Source organism: Anopheles coustani, chromosome 2, assembly GCF_943734705.1.
Source record: "Anopheles coustani chromosome 2, idAnoCousDA_361_x.2, whole genome shotgun sequence".
NCBI classification, from domain to species: domain Eukaryota; kingdom Metazoa; phylum Arthropoda; class Insecta; order Diptera; family Culicidae; genus Anopheles; species Anopheles coustani.
The window spans coordinates 8,558,727-8,581,994 of NC_071289.1; the positions used below are offsets into that span (position 1 = coordinate 8,558,727).

The 23,268-nt window shown below is 47.3% G+C and overlaps 6 protein-coding genes across 6 annotated transcripts; 1 reads left to right on the forward strand and 5 right to left on the reverse strand.

Moving 5' to 3' along the window:
• Positions 1–6,132: 6,132 nt before the first annotated feature.
• On the reverse strand, positions 6,133–6,477 carry LOC131261919 (vitelline membrane protein 15a-1-like). Its single transcript, XM_058263780.1, has one exon. It carries the CDS (start codon positions 6,475–6,477, stop codon positions 6,133–6,135), a length of 345 nt encoding a protein of 114 aa, XP_058119763.1.
• Positions 6,478–11,043: 4,566 nt separating this feature from the next.
• Positions 11,044–12,075, reverse strand: LOC131261934 (uncharacterized). The gene has a single exon (XM_058263805.1). It carries the CDS (start codon positions 12,073–12,075, stop codon positions 11,044–11,046), a length of 1,032 nt encoding a protein of 343 aa, XP_058119788.1.
• A 795-nt stretch (positions 12,076–12,870) lies between these two features.
• On the forward strand, positions 12,871–15,975 carry LOC131261938 (uncharacterized). The gene is made up of 4 exons (XM_058263810.1): positions 12,871–12,917; positions 15,149–15,258; positions 15,338–15,544; positions 15,617–15,975. Exons 1-4 carry the CDS (start codon positions 12,871–12,873, stop codon positions 15,973–15,975), a joined length of 723 nt encoding a protein of 240 aa, XP_058119793.1.
• LOC131265834 (uncharacterized) lies at positions 13,045–14,461 on the reverse strand. Its single transcript, XM_058268165.1, has 2 exons — positions 13,471–14,461; positions 13,045–13,406 (listed from the first exon to the last, which is right to left on the reverse strand). The coding sequence occupies exons 1-2, from the start codon at positions 14,459–14,461 to the stop codon at positions 13,045–13,047; spliced, it is 1,353 nt and encodes a 450-aa protein (XP_058124148.1).
• Positions 15,976–17,836: 1,861 nt separating the features above from the next.
• On the reverse strand, positions 17,837–18,822 carry LOC131263305 (nucleolin-like). The gene is made up of 2 exons (XM_058265482.1): positions 18,613–18,822; positions 17,837–18,540 (listed from the first exon to the last, which is right to left on the reverse strand). Exons 1-2 carry the CDS (start codon positions 18,624–18,626, stop codon positions 18,018–18,020), a joined length of 537 nt encoding a protein of 178 aa, XP_058121465.1. The 5' UTR covers positions 18,627–18,822; the 3' UTR covers positions 17,837–18,017.
• A 533-nt stretch (positions 18,823–19,355) lies between these two features.
• Positions 19,356–22,084, reverse strand: LOC131262323 (nucleolar protein 14 homolog). Its single transcript, XM_058264300.1, has 2 exons — positions 21,624–22,084; positions 19,356–21,537 (listed from the first exon to the last, which is right to left on the reverse strand). Exons 1-2 carry the CDS (start codon positions 22,036–22,038, stop codon positions 19,427–19,429), a joined length of 2,526 nt encoding a protein of 841 aa, XP_058120283.1. The 5' UTR covers positions 22,039–22,084; the 3' UTR covers positions 19,356–19,426.
• Positions 22,085–23,268: the final 1,184 nt, after the last annotated feature.

Here is a 23,268-nt window from a genome sequence, read left to right on the forward strand (position 1 = left end):
TATATCATGTTCAATTTTATCCTTCAATTTGTAAGGTGTATTAATTGTCATAAAACTTCGCCATTACCATACACAAGATCATCATTTTTTCTGGCTCCTGTTCCCCAAAAGTTAAGAGCGCGCCCGAAAGTAGGCAATCCGCATGCCATCCGGCCGTCCGGCTCTAGTTTTCGGTGCTTTTCCTTGTGCCACTTTTCCACTTGCCCATGACAAATCGCCCGTACGTGGCTGCCATTCTTAGTTTTTTTCCGAAGGCATCCATCCCGGGGGGCGGAACCGAATAGGGGTGAAATGAACACAGAAAAGACTATCTGCGCTTGTGTTTTTTTTTTTGAGATGGCAGGGAAATGGTCAAAAACGCATTTGCACCCACCTCGTTTCGCTCCGCCGGGGTGTAGCTCGCTTACACTGGGAAGAATGGGGGGGGGGGGGGGAAGGGGGGAGGGAAACAAGCAAACAACTAGAAGACGGCATGGAATGGACGAAGATACTACCGAGACCCCGAGCCCGTTTGACGGAGTGACAAAATAAATATTCATGAGCGTACAAATTGCTGTGTTTCGGGCGAGGTGTTTCGATTTCTCGTACGCTCACAAAATATGCGACGGTGGCCATCGCCCGTGGAGAGGCACGCACATACACACACACACAGCCACAGAACAATCCATGTGGACCTACCTGTTTGATGTTGGCTGTTCGTCCGAACGACGCTGTTAGCTGATGAATCCCGGAACCGTGGGTAGTTAATCCTTACGAGGTGCGCGTATCCTTTCAGCGGGACATCGGTCGCCACTAGCGGACCATTAACCGGTGGACATCTTTTCCCTCACATCAAACACAACTTTGACTTCACTTTGGTGTTGAAGCCGATGTCGATTGCGGTTGGCAGGAGTTACAATTATTAGAGCTTTGCTTTTCCACGGATTTAGATAACGATTATCCTAGACGACGGTAGGTTATACACGCATATAGTAGATGTGTGGGCAGCAAGGGAAAAGCATAGACACACGTACATCGGAACACGTACACACAATCAAACACTAGCTCACATGGATCACAACACGATATACGATTGTAGCACACGGATATACAGCAAGGTTATAGTTGTTAGACGGATAGATAGACGTTCCACACTACTCGCACGTAAGCATACACACACACACTGCACTGAAATTTTCTACCAGAATGGAAAGTGAGTACACCGGCATCTACGGGAGGTCACATCTGCAAAAGGCATATTTTATCGGGGTTAACAAAAAAAGGAATCAATGGAATCTTCTGTGTCTTCAATCTTTTCATTCCTTATTGAAGTCCTACACAAAAGAATACAACCGAAGGAAGTTGCGGAGCGTGTTTGCGTAAAACGTTCCACTTGCGGATTTCCCTTTTGCCCCTTTTCCCCCTACGAGGTGTTTCCAAGCGATAGAGTAGGCTGATTTTTCACAGGAAGTCCTTTTGTTTTCCGCACAGAAGAGAAGCCCAACTCCGCGGGCCGCAGAGTACACTCAGTGCCAATCCTGATCCTTGGCTTCACCTCGGTGTTGGTGCCATTGTCATCGTAAGTCACATCACCCGGCCTTCGTATCACGCCCACCCTCATCGTTTCCGGGGGCAGACCTTTGGGTTTTCCTTATTTTCCAACCCCTTTCTGGATTCACACCGTTCGCAACAGAAACGTGGTTGTACGTGAGTCGAAGTAGGGAAGACATTTTAAAACGAAAACTAGCTTTCCCCAAGAAAACGTCGCTTGGGAAAGCCAACCGCTTTCGTGCGACAGCTGGAAGGCTCGAAGTAGCACAATTTCGCAACAATGCAATCCCGCCGGAACTCGGGCGCGGCACAAGTGGTTCACTCCAGGGAGTGCTTTTTTTGTACGGCATGGCATTGTTGTTGTTCCCCCTTTCGGAATCTGGCACTTCCGCTTTTCTTGTTTTGTCTCGCGGTTTCCTACAATCCTGTTCACCAAGTGGAATTCCGTTTTATCGGCCATTGTAACCGACGGCGGCTTTCTGTGTCACAACTGCATCCATGTTCGTCGATTTCACTCATCGGAAACGGGAGATTATGCTGTAAGACTTATTTTGCGAAGCATAACAGATGACGATGGAGTAGAATAAACTTCCTGTCGTTGGTCTGCGAACTCGCGGCAACTTCCAACGTCCTTGCGAATTAGGAGGAAGTGGTTATATCTCCCAACAACTCGTACTTCCTGTAAAGCAGTGGAACACTTTTGCACGCGAAATCTTCACTTAGAACCCCACGCAACCACCATTTGGGGCGTATACGATGTCACACACTATAAATCCGATCCAAACCAGCGACTCCTAACTAAAAGAGTCCCCAACGACGACTAAGATGTTCCCAAACCAAGCATCAACGCACACGCACACACCTTTCGCTGCGATCACGTCGAATGAAGGGAACGGTGTGTACGGCCTCAGCTGGCGAGAATCGTTTCCGACGCTAAAAGTGTCCTCGTCTGCTGATGGTGCTACTACTGCTGCTGACCGTCCTCAGATCAACACGGTGTCCTCTCGGGGCTGGAATCGCGAAACCCGAATCCGAGCGCGCGTAGTTGGTAGTAGTGTGTGCGCCCCGTCGCCATAGCAACAACTGGCTGCTGACAGCCGAAGGTGAAGTCACGAAATTCGCGTTCAAAGCAAGAGCGATTGGGCAGTAAAATCGGTGTGTGGATGCTGATTTGCTCCCCATCCTCCGTGGAACGCAGTTCACTCTCCGCCAGGAGATTCCGGAGAGGAGTGTAGTGTTTTCTGGATCCGCGGATCCAAACCCGAGATCCTTCCTCTCGCGGGAAGCCGCTCTCGCGAGCTGTCAAACGGTGTTGCGTGTTTGCGTGTGGCGTTCACTTCCTTTTAGGTGGAGGACAATGCGATGCGGTGCGTCCTTATCATATCATTCCACTTGGACCAACACACACACACACACACACTCAACCGTACAAGAGAGGTGTTGGTTCGGTCTGATAGGGTAACATATGGGCGATCGGTCAAGAGCAGTCGGCCAGCAGACGCCAATGTCAACCTGACCTAGCCCTAACGGACGAGAGTAAGATGCCAAAGGGCTTGTAAAATCCTTACGAATCACGAAGGCAGACGGCAATAAAGAAACAAATACCTATCAAAAAGGAATTGCAACCATCCTGCACAATAAACACTCACGCGAAGGCTCGAAGAAACGCGTTGAGCCGTAAACAAAATAGAAAAGCCTCAATGACATAATGTCAGCGAAACGAAGCTTGCTCCATCCGCAACACGTAGTTCCTTGGAGTGTAGTCTGCGTTTCCGACTATCCGGGGGAGCAATTGGCAAACCCTTGGCTCACTCACACAAAGCAGCACCGCGAAGAGCGTCTCGTTGTGGGAGGATTCGAAAAAAATATTTGAAAAAAACACCAAAGTCTCAAGCCACACAAGGAACACACCCCAATCCTCGTCAGGCTTTGGCGTTAGTCACAGGCGGCCGCGGAGGGTCACCATGTGGAAGGGGTCGCCCAATTGTTGTCCTTACATTACGCTCCACCCTTTCCTCTCCCCCCCCCCCCCCCCCTCCCCCGATGTCGCGAAATTGATTGCCATCGTCTCGCGCGTTGCGGGAGTGATTGTTTGTTGATAGGAAGGCTGTTGTCGAAGAGGATCGCAAGCTCTCTTCCGCTCTTCCTTTTTTGTTTTTCTTCCTTCTTGTCTATTATCCTCTTTTCCCTTCTCTCATTTGCGATCTCTCTCCCGCCCTCTCTTTTCTATGTTGTGCTTTAAGACACTAATATAGTAACGATTATTTTGCACATTTTATTGCACACAAACACCCACGCTTGGCACACGAAGGAGGATAAAGCCCCATTCCTTCCTCCTAGACGAAGACGAAGAAGTCCTTCGGCGTTGGCGAGTTGAAGCTATTTTCCACGGCACAATGGGTACACGTCTGGCAAGGATTAATGTACATCGATGGACAGTTTGGAAACAAAAAAAATAAAAGAAAAAGCGAGACGGGACACGAGTGAGTGGTGAAGGATATAGTGGCGACAAACGAAAAACAAAAAAAAGGAAAAATGGAGAGAAAATGAGAGAGAATGATCGAACGCAGGGAACGGAAGAGAGTGACACACAGCAGCAGCAGCAAAAAGGGAAAAACTTTTAAGTTAATTAACAGCGAAAAAAGAATTGATTTATTCGATGTAGATGGACGGTCACGCAAACGGAAGCGTCGTAGTCGTTGGGGTATCCGTCGCTTTTTTTTCTTGTTTCACTCTCTTCATTTCCGTTTCGCCATATTTCCTTCCCAGGACTACTCTACCAATCGTCTTCATCTTCGTCGTCGTCGTCACCGCTTCGTCCTTCCGGCGATAACGCGAGGCTTCGGTTGTTGCAGAAACTTGCTTTTCGCGGAGTTCCGCGGAAGGGCGAAAGGACGATACGAGGACGATTTTTCTTTTCGCAACGGGAGGAAGAGTCACCACACACACGGAACCTATTCACTTTTCATCACATCATCCACCGAGTTGTGGAGCCACGGAGTATAGGAAAATCGAAACCGAAACGTACCAGAACTTGGTTTGGTTTATGTTGGTGACGCGCGACGTCCTCGATGTGGGGTGGTGGGGTGGGTTAGTGGGCGGAAGGTGGTGGGGCAGGTCTAGCACAGATTGACAGCACAGTAGTGGGGGCCCGATTGAGAGGCGATGTAAGGTTTGGTTTAGCGCGTAAGACCCGCGTACCCGTACATACGACCGGTGGAAAAACTGACTGAAGACTGAAGGGTCCGCCGGACCAACGCCAACTGCTTGCCCAAAAACCGCGCATTCACCCACCCACCCATTCGTCCTTCACCCTGTTCCAAGGGTCGGAGAGGGGTAAGGGAGGTGGGCCCGAAATTCGGCTCTCACTTTCAATATCTCTCGCTCTTGCCGTGGAGCCGCGTGCCGAAAGGATCCTCCAAGCCCGAAGGCAATAACGTGGGAGTAGTACGCAGCGTGTCCTTCTTCCTTTCCGGGAGCACGCTCCATTCTCCCACGCTCGCACACTTTTATACTTTTCCAATTCTCTCCCTCTCTTTCCCATACACACACACACAGTTTGCCGACGGTTTCGGTGTATCCTTGCTTCGATTGACTGTGGACCAATCCGTCCCAGCGTTTGGTTGTATTTGTAGCCGGTGTGTGAACCCACTCCGTGACGGGCTTTTTCCCGAGAGTAACGACGACTCTACTTGTGTGCTCTGCTACCTGCTCCACTACGAAAGTTGTTGTCGAGTCCACTGCGCTGCCGGTAGTGTTCGAAGCCGACAAGCTTTTCCTCCAAAGGAGAGTTTAGGATTTAAAACATGAACTACCCCGGACCTGTCAGTACTTTCGAACCTTACATTATTTTGCCATCTTATTTTTATTTTTATTGCCATTAGCATTATACAGCATTATCAGCATAAGAAACTTTTGTAATCAAAGTCCTGCATGACTTACGAAATATTACGATTTAAACGGTTTGAAATAAAGAAAAAAGGTCTGTGCGCCAAAGGAGTGATAAATTCGAAATAAAAACTATAGTTTGAGAACAATTTATGTCAGCCCAAAAATTTTACATTTGATGATGAAATTTTTTACGAAAAAAGGGAGATTTATTGACTAGTTGCAGTAGTGCTGCATGTGACTATATCCCGGTAATTTTAGGAGATTTTGAGTAAAAAAATTTGGTTGCAACACTTTTGGTTCTTTTACCTTACAAGTGCCAAATTATCAAAATGCTACTAAAATAATTAGTTCCGCAAAAACACAATCGATTGTAGCAACTTCAACTGAATCAAAAGTTGTTTCATTTAGGTGATTCATACCAGAGCCAACGCCTCATTTACTGTGTTTTTCAGCTGATTTTTACTTTTAAACAATAAACGCAATAACAACAACAAGCATCCAAACAACAAACTTTAAATAACAACAAAGTGGTTGGTTTGTTTTGTTATCAAAAGTGAAAGCTTTCACTTAATGTTTTATTATGACACATGTTCACTTCAACATTCCCCGCTAAGTAGAACACGTCGATCAGGTTGGTGGATGTTAGGTGAGTGGAAGGGGGGGATACCGGAATGTTCCTCAGTCTTTGATGACGGCTGCTCTGCTGGCCGCTTAAATAATCTCCGCCATGGTGCCGTCCTGGTTGATGCCAACCTTCTCACCGTGCTGCTGGGCACGGTAATGTCCAGCGTGTCCACCGTGAGCAGCGTGTCCACCGTGTCCACCGTGGCCGTATCCGTGTCCGTGGGCAGCCGCCTGGCAGGGAACGGCTGCGTGATGGGTTCCGCAGCTCACCACCAGGTTGTGGCCGCACTTGACGAGGGGTGCCACCGCCGGGTAGGTGTGGACGACGGCCGGACCGGGTACCACATGGCCACCGGCGTGTCCGTACTTCGGTGGTGCCGCCAGGGCAACTCCAGCCAACGCCAGCAGGGTGATTGCGATGAAGCTGTTCATGTTGCTAGTCTTTACTTTACTTTGACTGAGTTCTTCACCGAGAGAGCTGAAACCGTTGACTGATGATCTTTCTCGCCTCCCGGGGGTCATTTTATATCAGACGAAAAGATACCACTCGCTTCCTAACCAGTAACAAAGTTTCCTTTTTTGCTCCATAAACAAAACAGCAACCAAAACACGAAAGGTGTCCAAGGGTGTGTTTTATTTGGCTTTTGCTAGGTGCATTTTTGTTTTCCTCCAGCCAAGAACCGCGCGGCAATTTGCGAGTGTTTTCTTTAAAATCGGCTACGCGAACGCACAATCGCCGTCAAGGATGACCCACAGCCGAAGCGAAGTGCGTAAAAGTGTCAATACCGACTGCGTTTCTAAACAAGAAACAACAGTTATTTTTATAACAGAATACAGTTTTGTAAAACAAAATAAACTTGCTCACTTATGCAAAAAAAAGCACACATGGTGGGTGTGGTACAAGAAAAAAGCGTATGTATCATTTTGTTAGTTGATCAAACATTCTGCCTTATCGTTCAATCGCAGTGAATTTAATATAAATGCATTGAGTACACGTTTAACTAGCCATTTCGTGTTAATGAAAACATCGAATGATGAAAAAATATACAAAACCACCAATCTATCAATCGAAGCAATTAATTATATCGGAATTGTTTATTCAATTTGATGCTTCGATGGCGAGAGTGCATTGTAATTGATTTGCTACCTTTCTTAAATAACTTGCATTTCTGTTCTCCAAAAATCACTAGCGAAGTTTTCCAAATAAAGCTTATGGAATTTTATTTAGCATTTGTAAAGTATGTTGACGGTTTTTTCTTTTCTTTTTTATTCTAAAATTTTCCAGAACAAAAATTATGGTGAATATTATATAAATCATACCTAGCTGTTTCACATTTTTCGGCCGCCACAAGTTCAAGAGATGTAAAATATAAAGTACATAACCAGATCTCAACCAAAACCAGGAAAATTCCAAAATGTCCCACTAGCAATATACATTGTTGTCTGAAGGTGAGTTCGAAAGATCTAAAAAGCAGACCACATAAAACCAATATAAGTTTAAAAAAAATTTAAAATAAAATTTGCTTCAAATATATCGTTTCATTTTAGAATAATTTTATTTCAATATACAATTAAGGGCAATCAGAAATTTCTTCGACTGGGGAATTGGAGGAAAGTAAAATACATAGCGCGAAAGTCGTGGGACCTCAGTTTACTCCTGTTATTTACACCTTCTCCGGGGCATTCGTGGTGGGTTTGGTGTAGCCGCTTGGTGTGCTTTGCTGTACGGTACTCGGCGTGGTTGGTGCAGGACTCATGGTGGTAGGGAATGCCGGATACTTGCCAGGACGGCTGTGACGTCCTCTGCCTGGAAACTGCACGAACCCTTGATCCTCCATATCTGTGTTGCGTGCCGTCCCCATATCTGGTGTTTGCTGTCTGTAACCTCCGTGACCTCCGTACGTTCCGTGCCCTCCGTATACCTCGTGACCACCGTAAGCTCCGTGGCCTCCGTACGTTCCGTGGCCTCCATACGCTCCATGACCTCCGTACGCTCCGTGGCCATGTCCGTGAGATGCTGCATGACATGGAACTCCCGCGTGATGTGCTCCACAGTTAACTACCAAGTTGTGACCACACTTAACGACTGGTGCCACTGCCGGGTAGGTGTAGACGACGGCCGGTCCCGGTTCCACAAGGTCTCCACCGTAACCACCACCATGTCCACCGTACTTTGGTGGGGCCGCCAAAACCACTCCCAAAGTCAGTAGGCTGATCGCGAAGAATCGCTTCATTTCGTACGTCACTTAACCGCTTTTCCAAGAGACCAAACACGGTGGACTGACAACATTCCGACGCAGTAGCATTATATATCGCACATAAATCCACATGGCGCCTTTAACGACTTCCGGTTCCACTCATGGCTCTCAGCGAAAGGTAGCATAAAAACAAGGAATGTAGGAAACGAGCAAAATAACAACGAAAACAGGTAACGCTTCGTTTGCACAAAAATGTTGCTTTCTCGAACGATACAACTTTTTTTTGTTACCTTAAAAAGTAAAAGCTCCTGTTTAGACCAACTGTTGACATTTAACAACTGCACGTATTACTTTCTATAAACAAATCTTTGAACAGTGGATAAGAAAATGATCGGACAAATAGCTTTCATAAAATATTGAACAACGCATAAGAAGTTTATTTGAAATTTATCAAAATGTTTCGGAACTTACTGAATTAACTTCAGAATCATCAAAACGGCAGGGAATGATTTGTATTTTTGTAAAACCTCGTGCTATAAAATAAGACAATTACGCCAATTCCACTCAATTTCCCCGTTCGGCGGACTCCTCGACTAGATCCGTGGTACTTTCGGCGCTCGTGTCCATGGCCCAGAATGCTTCGTCATCCGTTTTCGGTTTCTTCGTTGTAGTCATCAACATGGCGGTGCTTTTTGCGGTCGTCGCCTGCTGCACCGCCGTTCCATTTCCTGGTGCTTTCGTTTCTGCCTTAACCGTGGCGTTCGAGTTGGTCGTACTCTCTGGCGAAGAGGAAGGTTGTCCGTACGCGGAGATGACCGGAGCTTTGGGTGATTCGTTCAACCTTTCCCGCACTGGTGCAGCGAATGAGGGATGCTGTTCGTCTGTGGTCATCTTGTATGGAGAATCGCCACCAGTCATTGGCTTTGATCCAGCTCCGGAGACCGGGGGTTTCGAAAGATCTGCTCCAGGTGGTCCGAATGTTGGCGATGGATAGTAATCCATGGGAGGATGGTCATATTCCGGATAGACTTCCGGTGGCATCGACCCATAGTAAAGTAGTGGTGTATAGGGATATGACTCTTGCGCGTCATCAACACTTTGGTAAGGCGGCTCATAAGGACCGGGGGTTTGTGGAACTGCCGCTGGCGATGGATAGTAGTCGTAATGAGGTTCTCCAAAACCCGGGTAGCCGAGTGGTTGAGGTTGATTATACTGAGCGAACGGTACATCGTGATACATCGGGTCTGTTAAGTAGTACGATGAGTCTGTAGAGTACACTGTATTTTGATCAAGCGATCCACTCGCATAATTAGTCGGTTTGTATCCATTCGCACTCGACGGAACTGTGTTGTACATAAATGGTGTAGACTTTTCAGAAGGGACGCCCACTGCGTACCCAGTATCCTGAGCAGCACGACTCGTCTTCTTGCGCTCGTAACCATCCACATTAAGCGTGTTCTTACAGCCACCATCACTCCAGGAGCCCCTGGAAGAGCCATACAGCCAGTAGCTTTCAGATGTATCTTGACTTGAAGGCATACGAACGTCAACTATAGCATAGCGTTCCCAATCGCGTTCATCCTGCTGGAATGGTTTCCCATAGCCATAGGCAGACGGGTAGCTACTACTCGGGGGTTGATATTGAGGGTCTTGCTTCTTTGGATAGTAGGAGTTGCTGACTTCCTGCAGTCTCCGCGATCGATCATTGCTTGTCGTTCGTTTGTCCACGTTCATTTCAGACCTTGCATACCATCTGCCATCTACACCGTAATGGGCCAACGTTCCAGCTGCCCAAAAGAGACACAACAATCCAAACTTCATCACCATCACGTCCAACAAACACTCTTTACTTCACAGAATTGGTACAACTTAATTTCTCTTCTTTTCGCCTATCAAACTTTTCAAACGCATTCCGTGACGATTAACCAAGAGCAAACACCTTTCAACCACTGCCAAATGCTGTATGAATGAAAATCTGCGCAAACCGATCGGCTCATGCCCGGTTTGGATTAATGACGATTCAAAAATATTGCTTCCGTCAGCAATTTTTCGTACCTCGACGGCCTGTGTGCAATTGACAAAAAAGTATATTTACGAAAAATAAAGCGGGTTAAAGGCGTATGTGATCCAATTTCACGGCCTCGAAGTTCAATCCAATATGATTGGTTTGCCCGTAAGTAAGCGCGTGCCACTGACTTTAATTATTTTGGCGTGTCTTACATTGGAGTTGTTGAAGATAACCTCTCAACTGTCACTACGAATTAAATTATCAAGAGTACAGGAAAAATATGCCACAAAACATGCGTTCTGATGATTCGTCAAATTTGTTTTACAGAAAATATGCAATTCGCTGGAGAACGATTGGTGACCAGGCCATGCCAGCACGACGTGCTCAACTGCGAGCGGGCCATTAAAGAAGAAGAAGAAGCAATTCGCTGGGATGGGTCCATTCGACTCCCTCTTGTAATGTACAGTTTCTTGGTCAAATAATTCTCTAATTCTCTTATTGTTTCAAGTCGATGATGTAGAATTAGGAACATAAGAGAAATTATTTCCCAACTTCCATGAGCTTAAAACCGTGCCACATTTTAGGTCATCACGCATCATTTTGCTGACGAAAGTGAAACTTTGCATACCCCGAACCACCGCGAAGAAGCATACCTTAAAGAACGTCGAGTCGAGTTCTATCGAAGGGAAAGGGTTTTTGTGTTTGTGCAACTCTCTTTGCGACACAGCGTGGAGCTGACTTTTTATTTGTTACTAAAAAAAAAATAGAAAACCACAAATATTTACACGCGTTTTAGCGTCGCGCGGTCGCCACCTCGACGGCGGCGTCCGTTGAACTCTCCGTGTTCGACTCGACGGCCCAGAATTCGTCGTTGTCCTCGTTCGCCTCGGTTGTCGTCGTCAGCACTGGCAGCGGGTTGGCCGTGCTGGTCGTTTTTTCCGGCTCCGCCTGCGTGCCTACCAATGCCCTGGCTGTTGTCGATGCCGCCGTCGGAGCCGCTGCTCCTATCGAGGGTTCCGACGATGGTTTGTTGAAGGCGGAGATAACTGGCACCTTGGCCGACTCGCCCAGCTCTTCCTGGACCGGGGCCGCGAAACCGGGAACAGCTTCCTCTTCATCCTCCTTGGCCACTTTGTAGGAGGGCCCAGCTTCGGAAGGCTTTGGATAGGCCCCCGGTGAGGTTGGCTTTGTTTGGGGTGGTGATGGTGGTGGTGGTGGATAGTAGCTTGGGGGAGGCGGGTAGTAGCCAGGGTAGGCTGCTGGATGCGGCGGACCATAGTGGGCTAGCGGTGGTGCATGGTGATACATCGGTGGTGGATGTGGATAGTAGGGGGGTGCACTGTAACTCTCGAACGGTAGACTCGCCGAACAGGGAAGCCTGGTTACGGTCGGCGTACATCCGATCAGTAAGTTCTGTGCACAGTTTGGCTTCGGTGCGACCGCCTTGAATGTCACTGACGTCGTCTTTCCGTAGGGCGCACCTTCGTTGGGGTATGTCCTCGCCGCACGATTCGTCTTCTTGCGACCAAACCCATTCACATCCATCGAGCTCTTGCTATAACCACGAGTTCGCGAACTCTTCCCGTACGTTCCATACTTCCGGCGGCTTTTGGGCAGTTCTTGTCGCGGATAATTTGGAGTAGATCCGCTCGAGTAGCGTTCCCAATCTCCACTGTCCTGCTGGAGCTCGTTACCGTTGCCATACGAAGGTGAGTAGCGGCTCGAACGTAGATAACGATCACGGCTCATCGGACTGTACTCGCTGCTAAACTCCTCGAAACTTAGCACACGAGATTCCACACTCGGGCCCTCGTCCACGAACATCCTCGAACTCCCGTACCAACTGTCCTCCCCGCACTGGGCCATCGCCCCAACCACCCACAGTAGCCACACCGAACCGATCCTCCTTGCCATAGCGCGTCACCGAAACTGTTCACTGCACAACGCTTGTAGGTCTTTTTTTATCTCCCTATATACTGACCACCACGAGCCAAAGGCGGATGCTTATCCGCTTCCTTCGGGGAAATCTCCGAAAGTGGGTCACCAAACTAGACAATCCCGCCCTGTTTCCGGGTGTTGACGGTCGCCTATGCACCGGGCAGCTGGTTTGCTTTGCGCTAAAATAAACACCCGCCACCTGAGGGGCTGACTGTACCGGTTCCTCTGCCGGCCACTGTTCGATGGAAAATGACGCTGCGGACCGATCGCCCGATGGCCGTGTATATGCAACCGGTGCGGTTCCATTGCTTACATTCACCCGGCGACCTACTTTTTCCGGGAACGGAAAAAAACCGCCCTATTGAATTACTGCAACAGGTCCGAATGCCGGATTGCCTGAAAACTCGCCGAAAAGGGTAAGGCTTGACGCTTTTTTGGGTCGCCGAAAATTCCGGCGGTAACTTTATCTCCCGTGTTTTGCCTATCTTGTGTTGTGTCTTGTGGTGTAGTACACCCCCGAAAAAGCCGGTAGCTGAAAGTGATACCACGATCGCCAAAAACAAAAGTCCAAACAACAGATCCAAGCAGGCAGCTCGAGTTGCTGCAACGACGGAGCTCTTCTGGAGGTAAACAATCCAATGGGAGAGTGTCCAAATTGTGTCCGGTGTGCAATTGTTGGCAATGTTTCGAAAGTGGTTCGCGGACAACTTCAAGCACCGGCGAAAGTGGTAAGTGTGTTGGAAAAACGATATGCGATAGAATCTGGTAACAGGATACACTTTGTTCTACTTGAGAAGGGTTTCCAGTTTTATTACGTCTAAAGTAACTTATGCGTGCGGGGCTGAGCTGAGCTGTTCACCCATTCAGGCAGCCGCAGGTGCACTTGCTGTGGGCACAACAGTCGCTGCACATGCCACACTTGCCGCAGAGGGCTCGCGCATTCTGCTGACAGGCGTTACACTGCGGAAACCGGAGCATATTCAGATGGTACGGGTCCCAGGCGTACGGGTTGAACACCATCGAGGGGAGCGAGTAATGGAACCGGGAGCGCTCGATACCCTTACCAGGCAGTGGCATGGATCCATCACCGTCAGTGGACACGATCGGGGTTCGATTGAGAACGAGCGTTGAGCTACCGGCGGTTGAAGGTGTTGCCCGTTGCTTACGGCCCAGCTTGTGTGGTCCAAATCCGCTGGCCATACGCTGTTCCATTTCAGCTGTGGATGGTAAAAGAATCTCTGACACCTCTGTTTGTTTGGGAAATGGAGAGACATTTCTTACCGTAGTCGGCGTACCGATCGTAGCTCATATCGGATTCACTTCTAGAACCGGCTTGAGTCGGATAGTCCACCGGTACCTTCTTCCGCGAGGCAACCGTTGCCCGGTGTTGGTTTTTGATTTCCTCCAATGTACGCGAGCGGAACTGTCCCTCGTCCCAGTCGTAGTTTGATCGCCGGGAGGCCAGAGCTTCCTGATTGCGCAGGGCGAAGAATTCATCCAACATCCGCTGACTCGTTTGCTCGTTGTAGTCAAAGAATGGTGGAATGGCTTGGGATTTAGCTGGTGCCGCCCGATGTGGCTCCTTCTCGGTGTCGTCGGACGTTTCGTCCTTACCACCGAAGGTGGCACTGTACCTACGACGAGCCGGTAGCACCTGTTCCCTATCGGGACTATCATCGACGTAGAAACGCTCCTGAAGCAAGGCTTCCTTGGCCATCGGCTGGTTCTGCTGCTCCTGCTGCTGTTGCTGTTGCTGCTCAGCCGACTCTACGTTGGCCAATTGGTCCTGGATACTTCGTGCCGGAGCGAATACCTTCCGTTCCACCCGATCCGTTGCCCTGCCATCCATCTGTTCCTTCTGCACTCCGTACTTGTGCACCTTCATCGTGCGAACGGTCGGTCCACCAGAGGAAGCTTCGTTTGGCAGCTCCTGATCCGAGTCGACCGAGTACACCTGCACGACCACGTGACTATTCTCGGCCTTCAGATCTTCATCCAGCATCGAGTCTAACCCGCGACCTCGCGGTTGTTGTTGTTCCCGCTTCAATTCATCGAAGTGAACCAATTGTTCCGCCGGAGCAACGGTTCCCGCGGAAACTAGCTCCCACTGGCCGGCCTCTTCGGCAACCATCCGCTCGTTGTACCGCTTTCCTTCACCATACCGAGCACCACCCGTCTCCTCCAACCGACTAACGGCACCGATGAAGACAATCGACACCAACAGCAACGTACTGCACAAAACGGTGGCCACAATCGTGCACATTTTTCCCATCACTTTCCTCCCGCACGACGAGAGCTACGATGATGATTTGCGAATTTCCCGGCTGTCTCAGCAGCACTCTCGAACCGATCGAACGACGCAAGCCCATACAATACTCGCGCTGCACCGGTTTCCTTCGCTTTAAATAGGTTAAACCTTTGGCACGCCGTTGTTACGAACCGTTCCAGAGGGTTGACCGTGACTTCAGCTCCCGGGTTTCGAGCGAGCCCTTAACTGTAAACAAGCAGAAACCCCCCCCCCCCGCGTTTAGCGGTCAAGCTCTGGGGTGCACGAAAAACCGCATGCACATACTCGAGTCCATGTTGATGTTTTGCATACCGGTCCAGGGTCACAGAGTGGTGCAGATTCTATGAAATCTAGCAAGACCTTTGCACCACCATCTGCACGGCAGGTGGTTACTGTTACGTTGACCTTCTCCTCGCGAGTTCCAAACAGCTATTTTTTACGTGGTCTTTTCCTTGTTTGGAAAAGTGCCCGTACAAGCTCACCATAAAAATCTAAACAGTTACCATTTTATTGTGGTTGAATTGTGTAATTAGCACATAAGCACTTTGATTGTGCTTTCAATTCATTTATTTCGGTTTGCCAACAAATTACCTAATGACGCTCAACTTATTATCAAACGAACGATGTGAACATTGTTTGAATTCATTTTAACGAAATTATTAACTTTTTCAGGTCCTTTGGTTTCGGTAGGAGATCTTCGGTTCTTGAAGTGTTGGGAAGGCAGAAAATTAGACAGGAACAGTATGCTGCACTTCTAGCGTGTATTGATTATTTGGAGGAAAGTGAGTAAAACAATACATATTCAACAAATAAGCAGTATGTTGTATTATCTATCGTCATTTGATTCGGCACTCACAACAGACATCGGAGTGTATGGACTTTTCATGACGGGGGGAAGTGTATCGCATATGAGAAAGATATTGGAGAAAATAAAACAAGGTTGTCCAAGCATCCTGCCGTACCTCCGCACGATGCATGCACCTCGGGAGTGTGCCTACGCCTTCCACCACTTCCTCACCTCATACCGAGTGCAGGTCCTACCAGCACGTTGCACAAACGTGGTCCGTGGTAAGTGTCCTCCAATACCATCTTTTTTGCGAAGTGGCTTGTGTTTGCTTCCATTTGTCCATCAAATTGCAGGCAATATTGCCGGCGTGCCGAGGCGATTGATCGCTCTCGACGTGCTTAATCTGCTGCGCGAAGAGTTCGACGATACCCGGCTACACTTTGCCATCCGCTACCTGCAGCTGATGCGTCGCTTCTGTCTGTACGGTTTTGTGCGGCCGACGGAAATGCGTACAATTATCGCACCGGTTCTGGCGTTGCCGAAAATTTTCCCCGAACCGGACGCACCCAGCAATCTGGTCGAGAAATCGATGATACTTTTGGAGCTGATTCTGCACGCTAACCTCCTTGGCGACCCCGCCGCCCTGGCAGGGGAGTTGCAGCGCGCCTGTGTACAGTTTCGAGCGACCCCCGCCAAAAAACGGCAACCATAAAGATGAGTATCGCGTGAAAAATCTGCAAACGACGTGCTGGATTCAAGCGATAGTCTCTTTGTTTCTTGTCTTTTTCATCGCACTTTCAAATTACACTCATTATCAGTTAACACAGTCAGTAACAGATTTCGCTGGTGGGTGTGTTTGTTATCGGTGGCTTTTTGAAGTACGCATCGGCATATTTAATAGGCAGGGCAGATAGGAAATCAACCACATTCCGGATTCCGTTATCATGATGGTATGTTTTATAGATACTAAAACGGCAATGAAAGATAGGAAGGGGTCGTAATGATAATCTGTGATTGCTCCAAATCACATTTTTAGGCCATGTTTGTTGAATGAATGAATCACTAATTGGAGACACATGGATGGAAACAAACGTCCCACTTTAAAGTGCGCATCGGTTGTAAATTCATTGGCTCGACTCTGCTTTCTTAGTTGTCTCAGTGTAAAACATGATTCACTGTGCTAAAAACGAATACAGAGAAACATTAACTAACTGGTTGGTAAAAAAATGTGTGAGAATCTTCTGCAAACAAATCCCACCTTGTTTGTTTTGGACGGAAGCATCCGCAAACTGCGTTCTTCGCATCGGTATCGCCAATGTGCATTCGTTTTTTTAAGTACATCCAGCTACTGCAACTGCAACAGTACGTCCGGCCTTGTGACGGTTGGTGTTTGAACGAGTGAGGTTGCATCCCCATTAGACCGCCAAGGTTGCCTATCGCAGTCCGATAAGAAGCGACCGTTTATCGGTTATGAAACCCTGGATACCGCGCCGCCCCATAGACGGTAGTGTGCACATTTGACTGAGATATTTGTCACGCACGGATAGCGAGAATGAGAAAAAAAAACGGCCACACAGACAAATCGTTCTACGGCATGCCGTCATAATCAGTAAGTGTATTTTTGCGCTGCAAACTTCCTTTGCATTGCCGGGGGGAAGGAACTTAGTCATCGCGCGGGTTTGTCCGGGTGACGCTTCTCCTTTTCTCGGTGCTCGAGGGCAGTCTCGTCGTGATATTTCAAGTTCCTGCTATTATCGTGGTAGGCTCAGTTGCACTCGAACCGTTCTCGAATCCGGCGTGTTCGAACTAGCCCTAACAAAGGGAGCTCCAGCATAATTTCGAATCGAATCGATTCAACCGAAAACGTGATTTAAGTGATACCAAAATGTGCCTGTGCTGTGGAAATCGTGAAGGATACGATATCGAAGATGGAAATTTTGGCAAGTCGCACAACGAAAGTTTCAGCACGAGTCAAGTGAGTGAACGAGTCCTGTTTTGAAATTGGACGTTTGTGGTAATGCAATCGATGACAAAAAGCGACTATTTACCAATTCATTATCTCCTCCTCCCATAGACGGTTGAAGTAGGACAAGTGACTGTAATCACGGACCAGCCGACCAATGGGACCGCCACAGTTTCCGGAGCTTCATCGCCTTAAGATACCCGGTGAGGTCGCTGCGGGTAGCGGACACTAGAGATAGCGTCTCAGCAGTGCAATTCATTTCCGTGATAGCCACTCAATCGTTATCATTTTCATCATAAATTATCAGCGTGATCAATTAAGATTTTTACACGATTTCGAACTTATTATATACTTAGCATGTTGCGTGATAAGTTCGTAACTTTTTTTAAACGTTAACGGTATGAAACAACGTCCAAAGGAATCCACTTCTGTAGTACAATCTGGCATTTATGGGATTTACATTTTTCATTATTCTCTATGCTGGATATATAGCTGGATCTACGGATGCATTACAAGCGATTTAAACAACAGATTGTTGTTGATTGTAAGACTATAAAACTAATAAAAAAGAATTTCATAATGTTGAATTAAATGCAAAGCTAGTCTTATTTGAAATAACGTATTACTTCTTTCTTTGAAGTTGAAGTTCATATGTATTTCTCTTTATGGTTTATCACATTCTCAAAAGTAATCGTGCAGTAATCACATCGCGGGGTCAATTACACTATCGCAGATCATTTCTTCTATCCAGAGCGCATCCAGAGATCTTGGCTTTTCTTACCTTTAAATGATTAACCAGTCACATTGGTAGGATCTGCACGAATGTACTTGACAAATCTATTCATCATATCACTGAGATCCTCGTCGGCATTTCCGGCATCTTCCTCTTCGTCTGCTAGCTTCCGTTTCCGTTTGCGCGTTATTTCTTCGAATAGTCTCGGGTGGTCTTTCAAGCGCTCCTTTAGCTCGCTCTCGTTCATGTAGTCCCACAGATCCCAGTCCTCCATTAGCGACAGTGGCTTGGCTTCCGGGAGGTTAATATTTTCGTTTGTGCATTGCTCTTCGTCGCCCTCGTCGGAAGATGCAGGAGCAGAGCGATAAGCATTCATGAATAACTCGCAATAAGGATCCTCTTCATCGTCCTCGTCGTCATCTTCGTCATTGTCCGAACTATCTGATGAACGATGTCTATACCGGAAGTCCCGGCAGTATTCTCCAGCCGACGCTTCTTCGGATGTGTCCGTAAGAACATCTGCTTCTGGAGAAATAACTGGATCTGTTGAACTAAAGTCGGGCACTTTAGTAGTTTCTGAGCTATCAGAGAAAAGAAAGATTCAACAAAGTATGAACCGTGTAATGCACGAAACGAAAAAAATAGGTGTTTACCTCGGCTCCGTCATGTTGTTTGTGCTTCTGTTCAGGAATCGATAACAATTACCAACAAAATAGACCGTTCTACACTGTTCTGTTATTGAACTTTGACTTTAAGGTTTGGTTCAACAATAAAGAAGTTTAAAATCACCATTTCTTTTTCAAAAGTGCAGAAATAAATGTTAATTCGATGTGAAACTGCAAACTGCGCGGCCAATCGTCAAGTAGTTGTTTTGACAATTCTGATGTTTGTTTACATTTTCATTCACCTGACGTTTCGATTTTTCAAATATTTTTCTTCCAAATTCGTTAACAACGAAAAATATTAAACCAACGAAACAGTTCCAGTTCGGCGTTGCATCAGAGCGGATGGTTAGCAGTGCACGAGGTTCCTGAAAGGGTTAGCGGAAAAGTAAGGTTAGCTTGCGGCACGACCGCGTGGTCACGCCGAGCTGGAGCTCAGGTCAGACAAATCATAGCTGCCGCACATCTCGTGCTGTTTGAGTCAAACAAGCGGACCATGAGTTCTTGTGTCCTGACAACGGAAGGAATTATCCCTCCCGTGGACGGCGGCTGGACATATGGCTTTTATAGCCGGTCCTAAATGACGAGCCCCTTCATAGGAGTTCGGACAGAGTCGGTACGCCTCTGATTACGAGTAAGGGAACAAATTGTTCGACTTAGTTTAGGAGGATATATCCCGACTCGCGTAACGAAAGAAGAAAGAAGAAGAAACCAACGAAAAAAAGTATGGGGTTTTTTTAATGCTATTTTTTTATTTGCTTCAAATCATGCCCTGTCGGCTTAACCATGTTTGGCTACTAACACCCTATTTGCGATACTTTCTCTTACGATCCAACGAATTGAGCTCGCCTTGCTGGATGGTCGCCTCTCCTAATAGTCTCTTGACCTTCTCCTTGCGCTCCCGATCGCTTTCCATGCGTCGCTTATGGTGTAGATTCGCGATGTACTCATTGTCGAGACGAATTTCGCGTGCGGCACTGCGCTTCTCCTTCTTCACCCGCTGTATAAGCTTCTTCCGTTGCTCCTTCAACGACAGTTCCGTCCTGGGGAGACGGCCAATCTCATGGTAGACTGGATCGATTTTCGGTTCTAGCAAACGCAACGGTTTTGGCTTTTTCTGAGGTGCCACCAGGTACCTTACCGGTCTGTCAACCAGTTGTGTCAGCTTAACTCGCACGTTCTTGAGTAACGTTTTAACCTTCGTTGGGTACTTGACTGTCTCCAGCGCAGTCAATTGGTTCAAGAAGGGTCGGACAATGGTCTCGACGGCGGGACAATCGCACAACTGTGTGCTCAAAGTAGAGATCATCGAAACCGCGGTGGCAACAACACGAATTTTAAACGATTCTGTCATTTCCGCCCGCAATAAATCTTCGGCGATCAATTTTAACCCTTCGCTGGGTACTTTAACAGCTTCCTCGTTTGGTGCCAGTAGTAACGACGCGGTCTCAGCTTTAAACGGATGCAAACACTTGTTGGTTGTGTGCGGAGGGGTGGGAGGACAAGCTTGATTGATGACCTCAGCTAGGAAGGAAAGTACCGCCGGAAGAAAACGCTTGGATTGCTCGACACATTCCAACACTGTCGTAATGAGCAGCATCCCGGTAGCAATATGGCGCCGATTGCGGACAGGACACTGCGTCAGCACTTCACTGATAAACACCAGCCCCGGCGTTACGATTGAATGCCGCGCGTCTGAGGCGGAAAAGAGCAACGGAAGAAGCTTCAAAACGATCAGTGTTGCTAAGGGTGGATGGCGCTGGGGATGCTTTTGAAAGTCGGCGTACTTTTCCTGCAAGATATCATGGAACATTCCGCTGGTGCCGGCCGGATCTTTCTTGGCCAGATCGTAAAGCAGTGGCGTTAGCAGATGTAACGCTTTGAAGTCCGTTGTTATCGAAGCGAGACTAGTCACGGTGAATCGATCCACGAGATGTTGAATAATGTAGACAAAAATCACCGGCCGTTGCGCCTTCGCCCGCGGGTTGTTTTCGTTTGCTCTCTGAACAATCTTCTCCACAACCACAGCCTGCTGCTCAACGGTATATTTTCCGAGCAATTCAGCAAAATCTTCGTACTGCCTCGGGATTTCAATGAAGTGGGGAATCGGTTCCATCGGAATGGAATCAACAGGATTTTCTGATTCTTGTTTATCATCTTTCGGTTCTGGTTCTTCATCCTCTGCTTCTTCATCGTCGTCGCTAGCTGGTGCAGCGTTTTTAAGGTCGGATAAACTATCAGCATCGCTACCACTAGATTCATCCTCATCATCTTCGCCTTCTTCGTCATCGTCGTCATCATCGTCTTCACCATCTTCACTGGCCGGCTCATCATCTTCCTCATTTGGGTTTGATTTGCCCGCAGCTTCTAGCGACACTTTTCTCGGATCGTACCCATTAGCTACGCCGTTTATTCCATCATCATCGTCCACCAAAGGGCCATTATCGTCGTCGTCATTCAACAAATAGCCATCGTCCAGGGCGTCAGCAGAAAGGTGCTTTCGGATTTTATCCTTCCCCCGATCACCCTCATCGTTCTTCATGCGTTCTAAACGCTCTTGCTCAAGCTTTTCCTTCCGTTGCTGCTCCTTTCGTGCAAGCTCTTCCGATTTAACCTTTTCTGCAGGCGTACCCCGCCGCTCGAAGATCATCTCGCGCATCACACGATCGTAGTCGTCCGGCGTGGGGCGATCCTTCTCCGTACGCATGTGTGCTCCAACTTGCGACATCAGCAGCTTCAAGTCTTTGTCCAGTTCTTGCGATTTCTCAAACAACATCTCATTGTCGCGCTGCTTTTCCGTCCTCAATCTCTTCGACTCGGCGATCATTTCTTCGATCACTGTTTTACGATCCCTTCCACCCGTTGCACCTTCGTCATCGGATCCTCCGCCAAAATGTGTCGCTTTGGTGAAGTCGTCTAAAAGAGGTGATAAGTAATTGAATAATTCATTCCTGTGACAAAGTAAAGGGCCGACCAACAAAAAACAAATCAAACTGTATTACCATCCAACCGGCCGGTCTCCTCATCCTCATCATTGTCATCATCAACCACATCGTCCAAGTTTTCCAATTCCGCCAACGTTTGGCCACGATGGGTCAGATTCAGATTGTACATTTGCATTTTCAGCGCTTTACCGGACGGTTGCCGCACGGGATTTGCGCCAAACTTTCTCGCGTCCGTGAAGCGGTTCGTTTTGTGCAGGACGGCAAATTCCTTGCCCAGCGTTTGTTTACGATTTTCGATGGCACGCCGTTTCAACGCTCCCGGGTGCTTGGATTGAGGGTCACGGTTCAACACGGCAAACTTCGATTTCATCACGACGGTCTCGAACGGGTTTCCATTCGATTTTTTAAACCCATTACCGGCTTTGCGTTGCAACAACCGATCGGAATCGACACGCTTTCTTTTCGATTTCATGATGTACTTTTTACGGGCCTTACGAACTTAAATTTTTAAAGTTACCTCTTCGAATCGCACGTGGTTGTGTTTATTTGTAAACATGTCAAATTTGACAACGCTCAACGAAAGAGACAAATTAATGTGAGAAAAGGATCGCTATATACTTCGAATTGGGCCGAGGGACTAATAGGTGTAACAGAGACAACAATATTACTTCACACGATGAGAAAAACCTCCTAGGCGCAGTAAATTTTAGCACAGATAAAATTTCAAGATAATAACCATTACAAAATATAAATTTGAGTTATCCGTTGAGCTACGAATAATATTGCGCGGTTTGTTTCATTTATAAATTTTCTTGCATAAACTACAAAATAATTTCATACAAAACCAGCAACAGTTGAAACAGTCACCTGAAATGAGCGTTATGATTGAATTCGTAAGGCCATACTCCCCCATGCGTAATGAGACGAATATTGTTTGCTGAATAAATATTTGATCTTAATCGCAAGGTTAAATTGTGGACCCTAACCGATTGACTCAACCAAAAAATTCTGTTCTGTTTGTTTCTTTCGAATTTGGGTGGGATTTTGTCTATAAAAGTGATCTCTTGAAGCCATCGCTTCTTCAGTGGCGATAAGTCAAGATCATAAGAAAGACACTGTACACTGTAAAAAATGTACCGATCAATAACGTTTGTGATTTACAGTTTGGTGTTTTGCCAACTGGTACAGTGCCTGTATCTACCCAAGAGCAATATCGGCGATGTTCAACTGCCACAGCAGCTCCATTACTACAACCAGCCAGTAGTTTACCAATTAAATTCATACACATACGAAATTCTTTCACAAGACGAGCTACCAACGGAGGCAGAAGATGAACCAGAAATAACGAGTCCAACCAGCGATGGTCCCAAAGAAAATCCAAATCGTTTCGCCATTATCGATGCTCCTACCATCTGTAAGCCGGGAGACGCGCTCGATGGCAGAGGGAAATGCAAAAAGATTGCAGAGTTCTTCCGATAGCTGTGAAAATGGATGATATAGTGAGAATAATCTTCCAATCGTGCAGCCCAGAGGGTTTTGAAGTGAAAACATAAACGTTTTATGATACTCTAATTCAAATTTTTATTTACATCGAAATACTATATCTGCACAGCAAAGCTGGTCTAACCGAGTACGGGTCGGCACTTTCCTTGATGATCAAGTTTTTGTCCTTCCGGGCAAATTTTCGGCGCATCAATCACGT